Source organism: Penicillium macrosclerotiorum (assembly GCF_028827735.1).
Source record: "Penicillium macrosclerotiorum strain IBT 26536 chromosome Unknown utg000007l_segment0_segment0, whole genome shotgun sequence".
Classification (NCBI taxonomy): domain Eukaryota; kingdom Fungi; phylum Ascomycota; class Eurotiomycetes; order Eurotiales; family Aspergillaceae; genus Penicillium; species Penicillium macrosclerotiorum.
Genome location: NW_026643086.1, coordinates 736,362 through 754,810, shown reverse-complemented (window position 1 = coordinate 754,810; position 18,449 = coordinate 736,362). Strand labels below are relative to the sequence as shown.

Sequence of the window (18,449 nt, the reverse complement as noted above, 5' to 3'; positions counted from 1 at the left end):
ATTTTGAGGATAAGATTCCCCCTCGGCATATACTGTCACTAGAGACAGTATGCATCGCACCCCTAAAGAAAGACCATCTATAGAAGGCCGCGAGTACGATCGTAGAGAAGTTATCTACCATCCCTTGCGGGCCAAGATTATAACACCCGAAAAAGTCCTCTCGTATCCATCAAAATGTCGACTCTGCGAGGAAAACAATTAGTTTATCTGATCACGGTGGTTAGCTCCACAGGCTTCTGTCTGTTTGGCTATGACAACGGCTTGATGGGACAGATCATCTCCGAGCCGAACTTTCTAGCACTTATTGGCGACCCAGACGCTGCAATTCAGGGACTCGTAGTGTCATCCTACGATATTGGATGCATGCTTGGTGCTCTGATGGCGGTGCTGGTTAGCGAACAGATCGGTCGTCGTCGGACAATTTTGCTCGCCTGCTTGGTGCACCTGATTGGAGATGCAATTAATGCGGCATCATTTTCGCTAGCCCAGGTTCTCGCCTCACGCATCATTCTTGGCATTGGTCTTGGTCTTTTTACCAGTGCCTCACCGGTCTGGCTCGCCGAGACTGCTACCGCAGAGTTGCGAGCTGTTTTAGTTGCAGTGCAGCTTACGTTCCTTATTATTGGTACCAATATCGCTTATTGGGTTGTCTATGGTCTGGGCTTCCTCAATAGTCAGATTAGTTGGCGTGTTCCATTCGCACTACAGGCTGTATATCCTATTATTGCATTTGGATTTACCGTTATCTTGCCTGAATCGCCTCGTTGGCTAGCCGCCCATGGCGATACGGAAGCGGCTGCTGCTGCATTGTCAGCCCTGCGCGACCTTCCTGAAGACCATGAACGAATCCAGGATGAGTTACATGATATTTTGTCTGCCATCGAACTTGAAGATCAAGGAAATTCTTGGGGTGCTCTTTTCCGACAAGGCCGTGCTAAGGTGCGCACGCGTGTCATCATTGCCTGTGCCGCCCAATCAATGCAGTCTTATACGGGCATCAACTTCATCGAATACTATCTTCCCTTCATCCTGCAAAACTCCGTAGGCATGAGACCTAACTTGGCCAATCTTGTGTCGGGGTGCTCCCAAATCTGGCTTCTTATTTCTTCCTTTCTCACCTGGTATCTGATCAACCGCTTCGGTCGTCGGCGATTATTCTATTTAGGCAATCTGGGGATGGGATCTTGCATGATCGCCGTTTGCATCACTTTGTGGAAAGGTTCATCTGTCTCGTCCGTCATTACCATCGTATTCTTCTTCCTTTATCTCTCCTTCTTTACATGGGGGTGGATGTCCAATATGTGGACGTATCCAGCTGAAATATTGCCATTGCATGTGCGAGGCAAGGCCCTTGCATTATCTGTCTTCTTCCTATGGGCAAACCAATTCTGGACCGTCGAGATCGCGCCCGTTTCCATTGATAGCATTGGCTGGCGAACATATATAATATGGGCAGTTCTGAATTTTGCGTCATGTCTTGTCGTCTATCTGTTCTTCCCAGAAACATCATCTATTACCCTTGAGTCTGTCGATTTCCTTTTCTCCTCCTCCTCCAATGCGCGTGAAGTTGTTGTCAGGAGTGAGACCCTTTGGAGGAATAATATCCATCCGGAGGTCGGAGCGGCTGCAGCGACCGCTACTGACAGTCACATTGCAGAGAAAGCAAATTTCCAACAGGTGGAAAATGCCTAGGCTTAGAGGTCTGCGATTGGATCCCATTTGTCTGATTATGCAATATTACTAGCATTGAACCGAAAGGCTTTTTATCCGGCTCCTGAAGTAGTGCTACAGTCAACTTGACAGTTAACGTGATATGGCATCTTCATCGGAGGTATAGTGATGTATATTTCACCATCTCGTGTGGTGCGGTGAGCCCTGCATACTTTATGCGCGGTGCTCCGCTTACGAAAATCATTTGACTGCGGCTGGATCCACCGGGAGGAGCAGAGACTTCGCGATCTATATATCTCTGCATCCTGTCTTCAGCTATACCAGCCGCAACAGATTATTGAATTCATTTTCAGCTATATTTCAAAAATATTGAGCCCTCTACATGTTTTCTCAGGGGTTCTTTCAAACAAATACAGAAATTTTGACTTGATATGTGCATTTACCCGCCCAGCTCTTCCAATCTCTGCAGTGTCACCGGACTGCCGAGCCCGACGGATCGGTTCACCGCAGACTCCATCCGGACCGCCACTGCCCCTTCGATTGCCGCTCCCCGCAGCCTGGGCTGCCTGGGCGTGGCCCGACCTGCCTGAATTGCCTGAACAGCTTCACCGTGTCCAGCCCAGATTCCCCCATTCGGCGATCCGGTAATTCAAATGGCTCAATGCTTAGCCAGGCCCTGGTCGTTCCCCCATATAAGGCCGGGGTCTTCCCCAAACGTCGCGGGGAGGTGATTTCCTGTGTTCTTGATCGTGTGGGTTTTTTCCGTTCCTTTTTTTTTTTTTGTCTTTCTTCCCTTTTTACTCTGGGTTGGATTCATATTAAGAACACCTCAGAGTGCTCTCTCCCTAGAAAAAGGAAAAAAAGCGGAAGAAACCCCATCTGCTTGATATTCACAGACCACACGCCCCTAGCGCTGGGAAATTCGGAGAGTCCATTATGCATATCTTGGTAAGTGCACTTTGTTGGCGCCAGCCCCCGATCACGAGACTTTCTTATCATGACGTTTTGCTTTTCGTTCCGCTGGACTTTCTTTTCTTCTTCCTTGCCTCGAAATTGAGTATTCTCCATGGCAATTCAATCCTGCATGGCCCAGAGACTTTTGAGGAAATTAGAATTATTCCCGGATCTGGGCAGATCTGCAGCTCTGTGTCTCTTTCTTTTCCTTCTCTAGATTTGGGATAGTCGGTCATTTACCAAATGTCATTTACTTCCAATTATGCTCTTCGCTTTTCTCCTCACTCTCCGCAGCGCTTACTCCTCTCCAATTCGGATGATACGAGACAAGGAACCCAAAATGGCAGATCGGACCGCTAACCAGGAGGCCCTTGGTCACGCGATATACAGGTAGTCAACGATGATGGGCCGCCGAACAAGCGCCTCTCTCCCTATGTCCGCCCACTCGTCGACGAGCTCCACGCCGCTGGCCATGAAGTCTCAGTCGCTATCCCTGCGGCCTCACGCTCATGGATCGGCAAGGCCCACCTGATCGAAGCCTCCCTGACCGCGAGCTTCGTGCACCCGGACTCCTTCCGCGACGACGGCTCGTGGGACGAGCACTTCCAGCCGGGCCCAGAAAACGCCCACCTGCGCGACTGGGTCGTGGTCCAGAACGGCACCCCTGCTAGCTGCGCCCAGCTCGGCCTGTACAATCTCTTCCCGGACCGCCCACCCGTTGATCTGGTGATCTCCGGTCCCAACCACGGCCGCAACGCCTCCACCATCTACAACCTTTCCTCCGGCACCGTCGGCGGCGCCCTTGAAGCCGTCTTCTGCAGCCAGCGCGGCATCGCCATCTCCTTCGGTAGCAAGGACCCCCAGCCCGCCGACGTCATTGCCGCCGCCGCCCGTCTCGCCGTCCGCATCGTCGCCCACCTGTGGCGCAACTGGGATTCCCGCGTCGAGCTGTATAATATCAATGTCCCCATGCGCATTGACGTCGAGTCCCAGCCCGTGCTGTACACCCGCACTCTGCCGTACTACTGGTCACGCGGCTGTCTGTACGCCGAGACCGACGCGCCGCTGAAGAGCACAGGAAAGCCCGTCACGAACGGTGTCCCTGAGCAGCGCAGCGAGGTCGTGGTCAATGGCATCAATGGCCACGTGAACGGCATCTCGCGCCCCAAGCAGCGCAGTTTCAAGTGGTCCGCCGACTTGTCCGATATGAAGAAACGGCTGCAAGAGAGCGAGGAGGGCACCGATGCGCACACCGTGCTGAACGGGTCTACCAGTGTTACGGCGCTCCGCGCGAACTTCTGGCATGTTCCTGGGCTGGATGGACCTCTGCACTTGGAGCAATGATTTTATGAATGTCCTAGGGCCCTCATATGGCTTGAGAAACCGTGGGTGCCCTATCTAATTTTTTGTTACCTTTTCATTACCTTTATCTTTGGTCATCTGTTCTTTTTGCCCGCCCCCGCACACCGTGCAGGGATAGGACTATTCAATATTTGCATTACGGAGCGGATCGATGTTTGATGGTTTCTATTTGACTGAACCTTTCTTTATCTTATTTCCTTGGGGTTGGATAGAGAGTGAGAGCAGTGGGCATGCTGCGAGGATACTATTGTACATAGACATAACAGGCACGGAATATAAATGGATATCTTGAATTAACAAATGAAAACGTAAACATCATTGATGCGATTGAATTATTGCCCTCGAACACGCGCTGTCAACTATGGATAAACGCTACTGGGCCGTATGCTCGGGGTTAAGTGACAGGAATTTGGGAAAGAAGCAATATAAAAACAAGCAGAAGCGACCTGAGGCACGGGGGTGTATCACATAACGAGAGTTCAGAACAGCATAAAAACTGGGGGCAATCATCCTCGCAAGAAGAAAGGGTAAATCAGCCACGGCTAGCTAGAGTATCTCTAGATAGCACGAGCGGCCTCGCCAGCACCGCTCTCCACCGTCGATGCCTGCTCTGCACGCATCTTACCCTTGCCCAAGCCGCCCTCGCCGACGCCCATACGCCGCGCTACGTAACGCTGCGCCACGACTCCGGCCGACAGGGACAGGGTCTCCTCGATCCATTCAGCTACCCATTCACGCGGGTCGACACCGCCGCTCTCAATAATTTCGGCAATGGCCTCGGGGACGACCGCGTGCGCAGCCTCCGCGTCTTCGGAGTCTGCAGTATCGGAGGCCGGCGCCGATGCGTCGAGCCATTCGATCCATTTAGCAGGAACGGCCTGTGAAATAGTATGAAAGGCGATGCCGTGGATGGGGTCGTGCAGGTATAGCGCAAAAGAAATCTCATCGTCGACCTCCGGGGCATCAACAGCGCCGGCAGGCGTCGCTTGCTCAGCAGATGCGCCAGCCTGGAACATGTCGGGCGAGGTGCTTTGAGTAATGGCCTGGATAGCAAGGAAAATATCGCTGCTACGCACTGGGTTGGATTCACTTAGCACCTCGGTGGCTTGCCTGGCAGCTTCTTCAACGCCGCCCCGAGAGGAGAAGTATTCCGTCGCGTAGGACTCGGCGCTGGCGCGCGCCAGCTTCGACGCTTCAACGGTGCCGCGGACTGCATTGAGCGTGCGCGGTGTACCGGGTGTCACAGTACGCCACCAAGGCCCGTCGTTCCAGCCGGCGCTGGAGACGTAGCCGCTTACGTCGAGCCCGCGCTTGGGTGCAGACTCTTGGCCTCGTTGGATGACGAGCAGGTCGCCACCTTCAACTTGCGCCATTACTCGTGAAAAAACCGCGTATACGAGCGGGTCGATGCCCGGGTATCCGGAGAGGTCATGTGTCACATGGATCTGGAGACGTTCATGCGAGGAGATTGGAGGGGCAAGGGTGTGGATGAGGTTGGTGAATGTGGGAATGGCCATGTTACGCAGTTCGCCGCCTGTTGTGAGAAACGTCGGTCAGTGGTGGATGCAATAATGTAGACCCGGGGAGCCATACCAAAGTCTCTAAGGGCTCCAACGTTCCCTTTTACTTGCTGAGCCCATCGCTGAGCTTCCTCGTTGTTCTGGATTTCCTTGACTGCGGCCTCGGCCTGCTTCATCGCCGCGCTTGCTGTAGCAAAGAAGCCTCCCCACCATCCTCCTCCACCTTGCTCCTGGGTCTGCGAGGCAGCAGGTTCTGCTTCTTGTTTCGGCTGCTCCTGCTTAATGCCCGCACGGGAAGCCCGAGTAAGCTCCTCGGAGGGGCGGCCGCTCTTGTCCTCGCTGGCTCGGTCAAGGGTCGCACTCGGACGGGGAGATCGTGTAGCCGAGCGAGCCTTGTCTGCTGAGAGACGTGGGGTACCAGGACCACTGCTGGGTCGCTGGGCGGCTTGTTTCTCAAGCTCCGCAAGAACGTCCTCCTGCTCAGCCTTTTCGTTGTCGGCCGCAGGAGCGGCAGGCGCAGGCTGCTTTGCGGGGTTCTCGCCTGACTGTTCGATGCCGAGGTCATCAAACTGCGCAAGCAGTTCATCGCTGGTAGGTTTGGCGCCCTTAGGAGGCATGGTGGGCTGTTTGGAGGGATGGCAGTTCTGGTCAGGAGAGGTGACGACACTTGTTTGGAGCTCCCGGACCCGTGCTGTGGAGACGCTGTGCCAAGACCCGCTCTGCTTGCATTCTCAGTGTTTTACCTGGACGTAGAAGCAGCATTACATGAAAATGGCAGAGTGAAATGAAAGGAAAACAAAATAAGCTTATTGAAAATTTTGTAACGCAGTTGAGATCACCATGATGTTCATACATTCACTGCTTGGCAATAGCGTATGAACACGCACTATATAATCGACAAAATCAACAGGACCCTACCATTGATATCTCACCTTGGAAAAAAAACCCTTGGTGATCCTGAGGCTAATTGATTCATGAAGTCCTTGTTTGATTCTCAAAGATGAGTTTTGGGGGTGGTATAGACCATTGAGATGTGGGCGCATAGGACCACGGCATTGCTCTTCGCCGCACGCTCTTATGTTGTCCTCATCGGAGACTCATCCAAGCGGCGGATAGACATAGACATCACCAATATCAAACTGCCATTGTCAATGCAGTCTCATGAGCGGATGCCTCTCTCAGGGCGAAAAATGTTCTTTGGGACCTGAACCTCTGCTAAGGTATGGAATTAGAGTCCCGGAACCAGTCCCGCGGCGGGCCCACGCGGGGTTGTGATAAGCAACAAATGGCATAAATAGGTTGCCGCGGTCCCTGCGGAGAGATGTCTGCGCCCGAATCCTATGCTCAAAAGCCATCTCATTGAGTGATTTCTTTTCAGAACTAGAAATCCTGTCCCTGATCCAGCATTGTGAGTGCCATTGGCAGAAATCTGCACCCTGTCAACTGCTAATATTGCCTACAGATCTACCCGCCCAGTAGCCGAGCGACACTCAGCGCAATGCGTCTCCCATACGTCCCAGACCCTCCCCCTACCAGTACACCCGACGAGGCAAAGATTCTGGCTAGTGTTCAAGCCCGCCGAGCTCCGAATCCTCTCCTTCCACTTGATCTGGCGCTGTTGCACTCGTTTCCTGTCGCAGATGGTTGGAATTCGTTCATTGGTGCCATTCGCACCCGCACAAGCTTGACTACTGTGATTACAGAGCTGGCCATCTGCCGTGTGGCTGTCGTCAATGGTGCCTTGTTTGAGTGGGAGCAACATGCACCGTTGCTCAAGGCGGGAGGGCTGAGCGAAGAAGCTCTCGCTGCAGTGGGGGATGCGCAAATTGATCTCTCCGGTGAGGTTGCCGGGAAGGTCCTCGAGCGGGATCAACGAGCAGTGCTGAGATACACGGATGCCATGACCAAGACAGTCACCGTGCCGGACGAAGTTTTCCAGGAACTGAAGAGCTGCTTCAGTGATCAGGAAGTGGTCGAGATTACGGCGACGGTGGCCGCGTACAACTGCGTCAGTCGGTTCTTGGTGGCATTAGATGTTGGCGAGAAGAATCATTGAGTCTATTCGACTCGGCTCTACCAGGGGGGGGGGGGGGGGGGGGAAGAATTGGATCTGGATCTAAGAGGTGCAGCATATTATCTAATGGGGTATTTCGCAGTATTTCTCTTGGCTCTAGGAGCAATAGGATAGAAAAAATTCGCCATTGCTCTCTCTGAAAAAAAGTTCCATGTGTTTCCCCGTGTTCCGCCCTTCCCTTTTTCTGTCGGAACTAGTGCGTGAGTAGCTTGCAGTGGATGAACGAGATGTGTTAATATCGGAGGATCTTGTATGGTCCGATTTCTGAGCAACGAAACAGACCAGTCTAGAATTGAACCGTCGGGAATCAACAGCCAAATATAAAAGCCACGAGGGTGCACAGGACCTAGCGACTCCTCCGAGGGTTGTGTGGTAACGTCCTTGACTCCCGAATAGAACGACAAGCAAAGGACGAATATGCAGCCGCGAATCAATATATAGTTCCGAAGGCTGACGTCAAGGCGCAGCGTGAGTAAGAAAGCGATCCAAAGGTAGCCGGTTTGCCGGGATTTAAAGCCCCAGCATACGGGGAATCGCGGGTACAGAACCCGAAATCTGGGATAACTGGAGGCGAATGTGAAAGCCGAATCACTTAGTGATAGCATTACTACCGAAGCAGATCGCTCTGCAGCCGCGACAACTCGGGGAAAAAAATGCAAAGCAAACATGAGAGGGTCTGTGCTTTTTGGTAGGCTTGAGACATGCGCGGATCGGAAGTAAAGGGGGAAAGGACTCAACAATGAGTCGCGCGGAAATATCGGCCAGCGTAGACGGATCGGGGGGTTCAGGAATTTTCTATCGAGCTGGATTCTGAAGGATCCTATTCATCTCTATTGCTAGATTTCAGCTTTCCTCGTTATTGTACGTAGATTGGGTTCTTTTTTTGGCCCCGTTGGTCCTCAGCCGTACTGGCGTTATCCCATCCTTATTGTTCCCCTTGCGCCCACTCAGACCCACGCCACACCCCTGAGGACCGAACAGAGAGGTAATACTATCAGAACTATTGTGTGAAGTGATGTCAAAGCCTCTTGAGGGGTTTTTGTTCTTTTGCATTTTGTTAGACAATCCGAGCAGGCCGCCAGGGAAGTTGGATCTCGAGAGGGGACCTGCTTGTTTTCCTTCTGTTGGTTACACTTTGTTGGCGCTAAAGTAAGAAAAGACTGAAAAAGAAACCGAGCTGTTCATTCAGGCGAGACGCGGCCTCCCCCACAGAGTGGCCATCACACTGATGGCTTTGATCGTGTCTAGGTGGATGGAGGTGAATCCCGAAATCGGGCGCCTGTATAGATTGATCCTCCCCTCGACCTGGAATCTCGGCGGTACTCTGCCAGTGGGTTCGTCCATTACCGTGACATACTCCATCTCTGATTTCAGACTATTTAATGTATTTAACGGGCGCCAGACCCAAGTGGCTCAGTAGATAGCGCGGTGGTGATTGGCTGCTGGTGGGCGAGTGGAGCCGGACTGTAGGACGGCTCGTACTGGATGTACTGGAAGTATTGAAGGTACGGGGTGTACGGGTCACTCTCTACACCAAACTTACCGTCCAAACCTCCAAACCGCCAAACTAAACCTCAAATCTCTTCTTGCCTACTTCTCTTCCCCTACCATCCCCCCCATCCTCTGTTGCCTCATCTCTTCCACCCCCAGGCATTCGTTGCTTTTCTCTTCATCCTTGTCTGCCTTGTTATTCTGTTTCGCTGCTCTCCCTTGTCTTCGGCCGCCCGGCTGTAAGATCCTCCATTTTTTTTTCTGCCTTTCTACATACTACTCTACACTTTCATCTTCCTGAACCCCCCCCCCTTCCCTCCTCGCCAACCATCCATCCTGTTTCTCTGCATTGTCATTTGCCAGTGCGATAGTCTTGTCTTCCTTTTCCTCACTCTCCTTTTTTTCTTGTACTCTGTTTCGTGGGGAATCGCGCTGGTGTCCAAAACCGCCTCACCATCCGTCCAGCCTTCCCCAACTTGTGACCAAGTACACATCCCTGGCCAAGACTCTCACGTCGACTAGACGCCTCTGGGCTTTGTGCAGAATTGGTCGATCGGAAATTCGTCGACGAATCAGCCGTGCTACGGTGCTCTTTACATGGTAAGTGCCTCTGGTCGCGTGGTTGGGCTTGCTCTTCTTGTTTCGTGCTGGCATCTTTTACTCTTCGCGCGGGCCCCAAATACACTTCGGGTCAGATCCTGATCCACACAATTTGCCGCGACCGTGTCCTGCATCTATCCTGGCTCCATTTCTTTCATTTTTACTTCGCTGTCCTTGTGACTGTTCCGTCTGGTTTAATTTCTTATCACTCCTTTCCCCTTCACTTGATGTTTCGGTTCGGGCTCTTTGCGTTCTTCGATCCCTTCCCTTACTCCCCTGACCCTGGCAAAGTGCCCGGATTGCGCTGCGATTACTACGGTCTTGGCACCGCAAGCGAACCGCCCACCCGAAACTAACTCAACTATACAGAACCTTCAACCAGACTCGCATCCCCTTGCACGGCACGTTCCGTGTATGTCTTTCCCGGGTCTGTTCTGTTAACCTGACCGGGTCTTTTCCTTTCTTTCCTTTTATTCCCCTGATCTCTCACTTGGGCTTCGCCCCATTCCCTCTCCATCCAACATGGCCCCCATTTCTCGGGGTGACCTGGACATGGACAATCCATCGTCCGATGTAGGCGATAGCCAGGATTCTCCCCCTGCGCCGCCAATTCTCTGAACCATTCCGACCACAGTCTACTTCCACTCAGATCTCTCAGTCTCCAGAGCCCAGATCGCACAAAATCAAATGCGACTGGTGCGGGAAGCTTCTGGATTTTCCCAATGATGAGACCATTACTGAAGAAGATGTACTTAATGCGCATGTCGCTGCCGACCATCCTGATAGCCATCTAGAGTATGATGGCATTGATGACAGTCATCTCGATGAAAATGATGAACTGGACCTCCAGGATGAGGATGCTCTCAATGATGCCTCCCAGTTTGATGATGCCGACGAAGCTGACGAAGCCGAAGCGGCGGAGGATGTCGAAGAGGGCGATGAAGCTGAAGAAGTTGAAGATGCCGAAGGCATTGAAGAAATGGAAGGTGATGACGCTGACGAAGGCGACGAAGGTGACGAAGGCGAGGAAGCCGAACTCGGCGACCAGGAGCCCGGCGAAGACGAGGAAGAAACCGAACCAGTAACGGCTGCCCCTTCCGTCAGTGGTGAGCAAACCGATATGACAGCTGGTTCTGGTGTTGCCAGGACCATTGCTCCCAAGGCGAAAACCACCAAGGAATCTCAGGGCAAACTAGACCGACTGGAATGGCTCTCCAACCCTCGCGGCGCTTTCCCCGAGGAATATCGTCGTCGCCTCGCTCAATGGCAACCACAAGAGATGCCAGAGCGCCTACTGAAACTATGGAATGTCGACAATGTGAAGAAGTTTAGCCCCGCCTATGAACAAGAGGCTGCCAAAGCCCACGCAGACTGGCAATCAGTGTTCCACGACAGCAAGCCAAAAAAGCGTGATGCCCCAGAGCCACTCACGTTCCCCGAACCTTACAAAAATACTAAGGTCGAGACAGGCAAATTCCTGGAAATCAGCAATTTTGATCAAATGGTCGAAATGTTGAAGAAGCCTGAACTTCTCTCCCACGAAGAGCTTTATGCAGCGACTGAAGCTGTTGCCGTCGCTCTGAAAACCTGGCAAGATGAATATTTGGCCCTCGACAAACTCTATTTGCACGCACATCGCCATATCCGAAGTGCAATTACTCTTGATTCTAAGCGGGAGTTCGCAATGGGTCACAAGAAGAAAGCCGGTCACCCAATGGCTCGGGTCCCAGAAAATGACCTTGATTTCGAAGACAAGAAAGAGGCAGCGCTCTATGGTTACAAATACACCCAATTCCCTACCAACACAGCCACTGCTGTCAGTCGAGTCCCTCAAAATCCATTCGTCCAAGGTGGCTTTGTTCCGACTCCCGCGCAGGGAAGAAAGATGGCCACAAAGGTTGTTCCGGGTGATCGCAACCCTGATGGTTGGACCCCTATCGTGCGAGATGACGGAGAAATGGTCCCTAAGCTTTGGGAGCAGCGGCGCGAGCCTTTGTACCCTAAGTTCACCCGCAAGCGCAAGGCTGTGGAAGTGGAGACCTCCAAGACCGATACGGAGGAAACCCAGCAGGAATCTCCCGACGCAGAAGAGACCGAAGAGGAAGTCCTGCACCCTCCCAAGCGACGCACCCGAGGCCGTGGTGGCCGACGTGCTACCTTTGAAGCCTATCAGCCAGAGCCTGCTGTTGTCAGCACCCCCCGCGGCCGTGGTCGCGGCCGTGGTCGTGGTCGTGGTCGTGGCCGAGGTGCAAGTAGCCTTATTTCCACCCGGGCAGCTCTTGATGGTACCCAGGCTAGCACATACACTCCTACTGCGGCCCGTGGTCGAGGCCGCCGTGGCGCAAGTACCCTCGCCGCGTCTACACCCCCAGCTCCCCGTCCGGCGACTGCGGAGGCAATTGCTACGTTCGTCGACTACTCACCTATGCCGGAGGCTCCTCCCCCTCTCCCCCTCAAGCCCGCCCCAGTCGCGAAGAAGGACATCACGGTGAAGAGGGATGCGACTGCGGAGGAGCTTGAGGAGGCTCGTCGGCAAAAGATCATGAACTCGAAGAACCCTAAGCGCACCAAGGCGATGCTAGACCACTGGGAGCGGTTCAACCGCGAGGGACGTATTCGCAACCCCAAGCGCTCCAAGGCTCAGATCGAGCAGGATCGAGTGAACGATGATATTCGCAAGACCAAGGACGTCCCAAGGCCAGCCGGCCGTCGCCGCCGGTCTCCGTCCCTTGCCCCTCTCCCTGCCGGCAACCTGGCCCCCAAAGCCCCCAACTCCATGGCTGCGATGCCCGGCGCACCGCAGCCCATGGGGCCGGGGCCTGGGCCTGGGCCTGGGCCAGGACCGACGCTGCCGTCACTGGGAATGGCGCATTTCCCCCGCCAAACCCGTTCACCGCGCAGCCTCCGGTGGCTGGGCTTGGTCAGCCCATGCCCGGGCAGTTCGCGCCGTTCCCGTACGTCGCTCACCACTACGGGCTGGGCCACGGGCATATGCAGGCGCCCCCACCTCATGACCCTCGCCACCGAGGCGTCTGAGGCTAAAGTTATCAATGCATGTACGCTACGTGCATATTCAACAGGCTCGAAACTTGGTCTCTCGGAGACTAAGCAAAAGATATCATTTTTTTAATGTTCATCAGCGAGATGAAGTGAGGACCAAATCTAGTGCTGTGCGCTGGGCTATAAGCTCCTTTTATTTCATTTTCAGCACGGGATTGCCTCGAAAGAGATCGAGGTCTGGCGCAATGGTTATGGTTCTGGAGATTCCGGGGGCTGCTGTCTGTTTTCTTTTTCTTTTCGTTCTGGTTTGTTTTGTTTTCAGCGCAAAAAGGGCTGTACATCTAATGGGAGGTCGGTGGTTTGGACCAGGTCCTGCCATGGCGATCTGGCGTGTATTCTACTTTGATCTACGTGTATGAATAGCATGGGCGCAACTTAAAGCATATCAAAAACCTAAGATGTCAGCAGATCACGTGAATAATAAGTCCTTTGAATCAGGTGACCGCCCTCGTCCGCAGACAATCTGCGTCACTCCATTTCACGAGACCTTGTCTCCGCAACGCCTGTGATTCAAGCCCTGTCCCCCCCCTTTTTTCGCGCCCGTTCCCAATTTCATTTCGTTCTTGATAATTCCGACACTACAATGGGCAAGAAGAGACGCGGCCCGACCCTGGAAGAGCTCCTGGCTCGACCATGGTGCTACTACTGTGAGCGCGACTTCGACGATCTTAAGATTCTCACTTTGCATCAGAAGGCGAAGCATTTCAAGTGCGAAAGATGCGGGCGCCGATTGAACACAGCTGGAGGTGAGACCTAACGGCTACAAATGTCAATTCCTCGGGATTTCGAGAACTAACGGCTGGCGTTTCCAGGATTATCTGTACACATGAGTCAGGTCCACAAGGAACAGCTCACCGAGATTGAAAATGCGCTGCCTAACCGAGCAGGTCTCGACGTGGAAATCTTTGGTATGGAGGGTGTCCCTCAGGATGTGCTGCAGAGTCACCAGCAACGTGTCGCAGCCCAGTTCCAGCAGGCGGAGACTGAGCGACAAGCGGCGACTGGTAACCCCCCGCAGGGAGCGCTGCTGGTGGCCAGCCGGCAAAGAAACCCAAGTTGGAAAATGTGTCAGATATGAAGGCGCGATTGGCAGCACATCGCGCTAAGCGCGCCGAAGCAGCGACTGGAGAAAGCAGTGGAGAAGGAACGCCTGTCGGCGCCGGACAGTCTGTGTCGACACCGACTTCATATGTAAGTTTGGTGTCCTGCGCAATTACATTGAAGCGTTACTAATAGTTTGATTGCAGGTACAACCTTCAGTCGCAGCTCCGGTTGCTGTTGCGGCTGCACCCGCGCCCGCACCGCAGTATTCATATCCTCCGCCATACGCAGGTGCTCCTGTCGCGGCCCCTTATCAACAGACCGCCAGTCCAGGCTTCCAACCATTTTCTCCCATCGGTGGACAGCCGGCTCCTGGTGCTGCGCCTTATCCCCCCACCGGATACTCACCCCAGCCATTCCCAGGCCAACCTTCCACTCCCGGATACGGGGCTACTCCTCCTCCTTTCCCCCAGCAACAGTCTACATCTACCGATTCAAACACACCTCCGCGAGCTGGGAGCTTACCTATACCGACCGGTCTTCCCCAACGACCCGCGTTCGGCGCGCCGTCTGTTAATGCTCAACAAATGCAGCAGATGCACATGGGTCATCCGCTGCCAGCCGCCGCGCCTGGGTACTCTAATGGCGATGTGCCCGCCCAACATGGACAGCACAACCAATCTGTTGATGAACTGATATCTGGCGCGGCAAAGGAAGCGGCGGCGACTCCTACCGAGAAATCCGCCAAGAAAGACAAGTCAAAGAATGTGAGGATGATTTACTCAGACGAGACGACCAGCCCCGAAGAAAAGATGGCCCGGCTACCCCGATACGTATTCGCGCGCAACGAGTTCGCCCAAGAGACCGCGCTGGGCGAACTTCCCGGCTCCGTGGTAGTGGGAACGATTCGGGACCAAGATACGGTGGTCGACCCAGCGCACTAAATAAAACACACCGAGCGGGACGGGTTCGGTGTGTGGAGAGGAAGTTCGCAATCCAGGATCCCAAAAGATTTCTGCAGCGATGGACAAACGGACTCCAGCTAAGTTCGACGCATACTCTAGCTATACATGAGCATTCTATTTGGCTGGCGCTTTTGTTTGTTACCTGCCCTGATCCATCAGTAGTAGTTCTGCAGGAAGAAGAAAAGGAGAGAAAAAAGGAGCCAACCACCATCCACTACCCGGATTTCTAGGCCAATCCATTCGAACAATTCTTCTGTCTCGGCATGTGCGACGATGAAAGCTCGTCGGTGAGTCTATGGATGACTGCCTTCTCTCCCCTGCCCGCTAATCCGGGAGTCGTTGGTGGACCTGGAAGAGCTCGACCGTACGTGTTCTACCATTTTTAACCGAGCACCCTTTTTTTAATCTCATTTCTTCCTTCTCTTTCTGCTCTTCCGTGGCCGAGGGCGGACCTAACGTTGAGGTTCCTTCTTTACCCTGCACGGTCCTAGGGTTGACGCTGGTCTTTTACCTCCTGATGTAAGTTTTTTTTACCTTCTAGGGACTTTCAGGTAGGGGATCAATATATTCCTTGGTTTCCAATGATATACGATTACAAAAAAAGAATCCTGGACTCTGCACATCTTGCGGGCCCGGAAGTAAGTGTCCGGTCTCACTGTAATCTACACTGTCGTAAGAATGTAGATCACTCAAAAACTCGATTGATCAATTCCGATTTGACGGGAGTATCCTCGCTAGAAACATAGCAACGAAATAAGAAAATCACAAATGTTTAAATCGACCCTCGTCCTTGCGCGGAGATCCCCGCTCACATCCACCGGATCATGCCACGCTTCTCACCAACTATCTCTGCGAGATGGGACTCAGATTCACTGGAACGGTCTAGACACTGCGCTTCTCGCGGAACGCAAGTGCGAACACAACAATGCCGTATGTCGCCAGCACCGACAGCCCCATGGGCACGGGCTTGCCGCCAGTCTTGATCGCGCGCGGGATCGAGCTGCCGCCCAGCACGGCCGACGCCAGCAGGCCGAGCTCCTCGCCGTAGGTCTCGCCGCTGCGCAGGCGCGCAAAGCTGAGCAGGTAGAGGGCACCGACGGAGAGGCCCGCGGCGATGGAAGGAATTGAGCCGGTGCGGGCGTAGCCAATTGCGCCGCCGAGGGAGGTGAGCACCGACAGGGCGAGAGCGGAATTGGTGGGAAGTGGGTTGGAGGACTGGTGAGAGTATTACGGTATTAGTGGGAGGTTCTTTCAAAGTAGGTGGTCAAGTCTATAATACCATTTTTGCGGGCTGTGTTGGTGGTTGCTTGCTAGGTCGTAATGGCGATGGTGTTATGAAGCTAGAGTTTGGGGATCACTTAGTCGTGATGGGCCGGTCATAGATGGGGTTATTAGTCAGATGGGTGCGGGCCGGGGCCGAGGCCGAAGTATACGCAGCTGGCTGGGGCGGGTGCATAAACTATTCATCTCCTAATTTACGTATTTGGCTCGGTCAGAAACGTAGTAGAAGGCACAAACAAGCATCGTTTGCAAATAATGAGACACGATGCATTGGACTTTTGGATCAAAAATTGCAAGTTATCTGGACCTAACATTCCGCTCAAAACGAACGATCTTGGGTTACTAAATGGCATCAAGTATTTCCTTGTTCTTCTCAATTTCTGTGAACAATTTCAAATCCTTCCATGGAATCCAGTGCCTCACGAATCTCTTCCACATAGGCTGGAACTCCGCCTGGATAACAGACAGGTTCGAAGACCTTTTCAGGGATACTGCCTCCCATGTAAGTTGACTTCGTCGTTGGAAAGAGTGTCTTGTTGTTGATTTCGATAATGTGATTCTTCCAACGGTCTGCTGCTTCAGGCTTTGGATTGATATATTTGATATTGTTGCTTTCTATCTTTTGGAGGCAGTCTGCAATCCATCGGCCTTGGACTTCCACAGCAGTGGGCCCATTGCAAAGGAGGGTGGGACCATGCGCGCCGTAGATGTGGAACATGTTCGGATAACCGTTCACAGTCAGGCCGAGATAGGTTTTAGCACCAGGAATCCATTCTTCTTTCAGCTTGGTGTCGTTGATACTTTGCAAGCCTAGCTGCGTCATGACTAGAAAGTGTCAGCATGCTCCACAAAAAAGACTCGCTTGAATCAGAATTGTCCCTACCTCCAGTGACGATGTCCTGTCGAACGATGTCAGCTGATCAAATTCTTCACAATCACATCAAATTAGTTACTCACAAATCCAGTAGCTACTGCAATGACATCAAATTCATAGTGTGTACCATCTTCCAGCATGATCCCAGTTTCTGTGAAGTTCTTGATAGGATTGGTTTTTATGTTCACGAGGTCGACATTTGGCCGATTGAACTGCTCATAATAGTTGTATTCCAGGCAAGGTCTTTTCACTCCAAAGAAATGAGGCATTTCCGGAGGAGCCAGAAGATTCTTCAATCGGTCGTCTTCAATGCGAGCTCGAGTCTTCTTCGCCCAAAAGTTATAAGATTCTCTATTGGCGTCCGCATTAGAGAGGTTATCTTTGTACAGAGAAACCCAATATCGAAATCCACCTTCAGCCCACACCTTTTCATAGAAAGCCTCACGGATCTCAGGTGTGTCGTCGAATGTGTTCTTCTCGTACCAGCCGTAGAGAAAACCGGCGAAGTTCTTCTCACGATATCTAAAGAGCTCCGGGTAAGATTCTTTCTTGCGCTCCTGTTCCTCGACAGAGAGCTTATGCTTGCGCATAGGTACTGCAAGGTTTGGAGTACGCTGGAAAACCTTGACATCTCCGGCCTCTGGCCCCCATGCTTGAGTAATCTGAACTCCAGAAGCACCTGTCCCAATGATAGCGCACCGTTTGTTCTGAACTTGGACTTTTTCATCTGGCCAAAAAGAGGAATGATGGATCACGCCTTTGAATTTATCTATGCCTGGCCAGTGTGGAACATAACGGCGTGCGGCCTTAAATTTTTGTAAGCAATGTGGTCTATGCGAGGATGAGTTTCAGAATGCTCACAAATCCGGTACCCAAAATTAGATACTTGGCTATTGCTGTACGGCCATCCTGAGTACTGATAGACCATTTTCCAGATTGAACATCAAAATGCGCTCCAGTGACCACGGTCTGAAAAGAACAGTCCTTTTTGACCTCGATGACCTTGTCAACGTGATCAAAATAAGACCGAAGGTCTTCATATGTAGGGTAGTTGCTCGTCCAATTCCATGTCTTCCAGACTTCAGGCCAAGAAAATTCGTATTCTGGAACCTCCGAGTCTACCCCTGCGCCGGGATAACAGTTCCAGCGCCAGGTACCCCCAAGGTCATTTCCAGCTTCAAATATAACTGTCCTGAGTCCACGGTCTCGCAGAGTCTTAAGCATGAATATTCCAGCTGTAGAACGCCAATCAGAAATTTTCAGAGCTTTTCATCTGATTGAAAGGGTTGGGCCTCACCAAAACCTGCTCCTACAACCAATGCATCGACTTCTAGGTTATCAACATAGGGACCAGACTTTTCTTCGTGGGACACCGAGTATTCAGCCAATTCGGTCTTAAATTTGGGTGGTACAGACGAAACTTCACCCATTTTTTAGTATTTGCCGGTGTTGTGTAGCCAGACAAAGAGGTTCCAAGAAGAATTACTCGAACAAAATGACCGACTTCCCTTTAAGTATTCGAAGAGGGGTAACCCACATGGGAGAAGAGCGTATGG

General features: G+C 52.6%; 8 protein-coding genes across 8 annotated transcripts; 5 read left to right on the top strand and 3 right to left on the bottom strand.

Moving 5' to 3' along the window:
• Positions 1-174: 174 nt before the first annotated feature.
• Positions 175-1,692, top strand: N7462_007095 (uncharacterized protein; the record flags this gene model as incomplete). The annotated part of the gene is made up of 1 exon (XM_057078813.1): positions 175-1,692. The coding sequence occupies one exon, from the start codon at positions 175-177 to the stop codon at positions 1,690-1,692; it is 1,518 nt and encodes a 505-aa protein (XP_056931483.1).
• A 915-nt stretch (positions 1,693-2,607) lies between these two features.
• N7462_007094 (5'/3'-nucleotidase SurE) lies at positions 2,608-3,969 on the top strand (the record flags this gene model as incomplete). Its single annotated transcript, XM_057078812.1, has 2 exons — positions 2,608-2,619; positions 3,016-3,969. 2 exons carry the CDS (start codon positions 2,608-2,610, stop codon positions 3,967-3,969), a joined length of 966 nt encoding a protein of 321 aa, XP_056931482.1.
• Positions 3,970-4,544: 575 nt separating this feature from the next.
• On the bottom strand, positions 4,545-6,124 carry N7462_007093 (DUF5427 domain-containing protein MTC1; the record flags this gene model as incomplete). Its single annotated transcript, XM_057078811.1, has 2 exons — positions 4,545-5,521; positions 5,581-6,124. 2 exons carry the CDS (start codon positions 6,122-6,124, stop codon positions 4,545-4,547), a joined length of 1,521 nt encoding a protein of 506 aa, XP_056931481.1.
• Positions 6,125-7,005: 881 nt separating this feature from the next.
• N7462_007092 (carboxymuconolactone decarboxylase family protein) lies at positions 7,006-7,563 on the top strand (the record flags this gene model as incomplete). The annotated part of the gene is made up of 1 exon (XM_057078810.1): positions 7,006-7,563. The coding sequence occupies one exon, from the start codon at positions 7,006-7,008 to the stop codon at positions 7,561-7,563; it is 558 nt and encodes a 185-aa protein (XP_056931480.1).
• A 2,631-nt stretch (positions 7,564-10,194) lies between these two features.
• Positions 10,195-12,802, top strand: N7462_007091 (uncharacterized protein; the record flags this gene model as incomplete). Its single annotated transcript, XM_057078809.1, has 2 exons — positions 10,195-10,245; positions 10,322-12,802. 2 exons carry the CDS (start codon positions 10,195-10,197, stop codon positions 12,800-12,802), a joined length of 2,532 nt encoding a protein of 843 aa, XP_056931479.1.
• Positions 12,803-13,558: 756 nt separating this feature from the next.
• Positions 13,559-14,717, top strand: N7462_007090 (putative C2H2 finger domain protein; the record flags this gene model as incomplete). The annotated part of the gene is made up of 3 exons (XM_057078808.1): positions 13,559-13,736; positions 13,826-13,923; positions 13,980-14,717. 3 exons carry the CDS (start codon positions 13,559-13,561, stop codon positions 14,715-14,717), a joined length of 1,014 nt encoding a protein of 337 aa, XP_056931478.1.
• A 903-nt stretch (positions 14,718-15,620) lies between these two features.
• N7462_007089 (TMEM14 family protein) lies at positions 15,621-16,020 on the bottom strand (the record flags this gene model as incomplete). Its single annotated transcript, XM_057078807.1, has 2 exons — positions 15,621-15,953; positions 16,018-16,020. The coding sequence occupies 2 exons, from the start codon at positions 16,018-16,020 to the stop codon at positions 15,621-15,623; spliced, it is 336 nt and encodes a 111-aa protein (XP_056931477.1).
• A 372-nt stretch (positions 16,021-16,392) lies between these two features.
• Positions 16,393-18,323, bottom strand: N7462_007088 (flavin-containing monooxygenase; the record flags this gene model as incomplete). The annotated part of the gene is made up of 4 exons (XM_057078806.1): positions 16,393-16,833; positions 16,977-17,724; positions 17,780-18,128; positions 18,191-18,323. The coding sequence occupies 4 exons, from the start codon at positions 18,321-18,323 to the stop codon at positions 16,393-16,395; spliced, it is 1,671 nt and encodes a 556-aa protein (XP_056931476.1).
• Between the last annotated feature and the right edge of the window lie 126 nt (positions 18,324-18,449).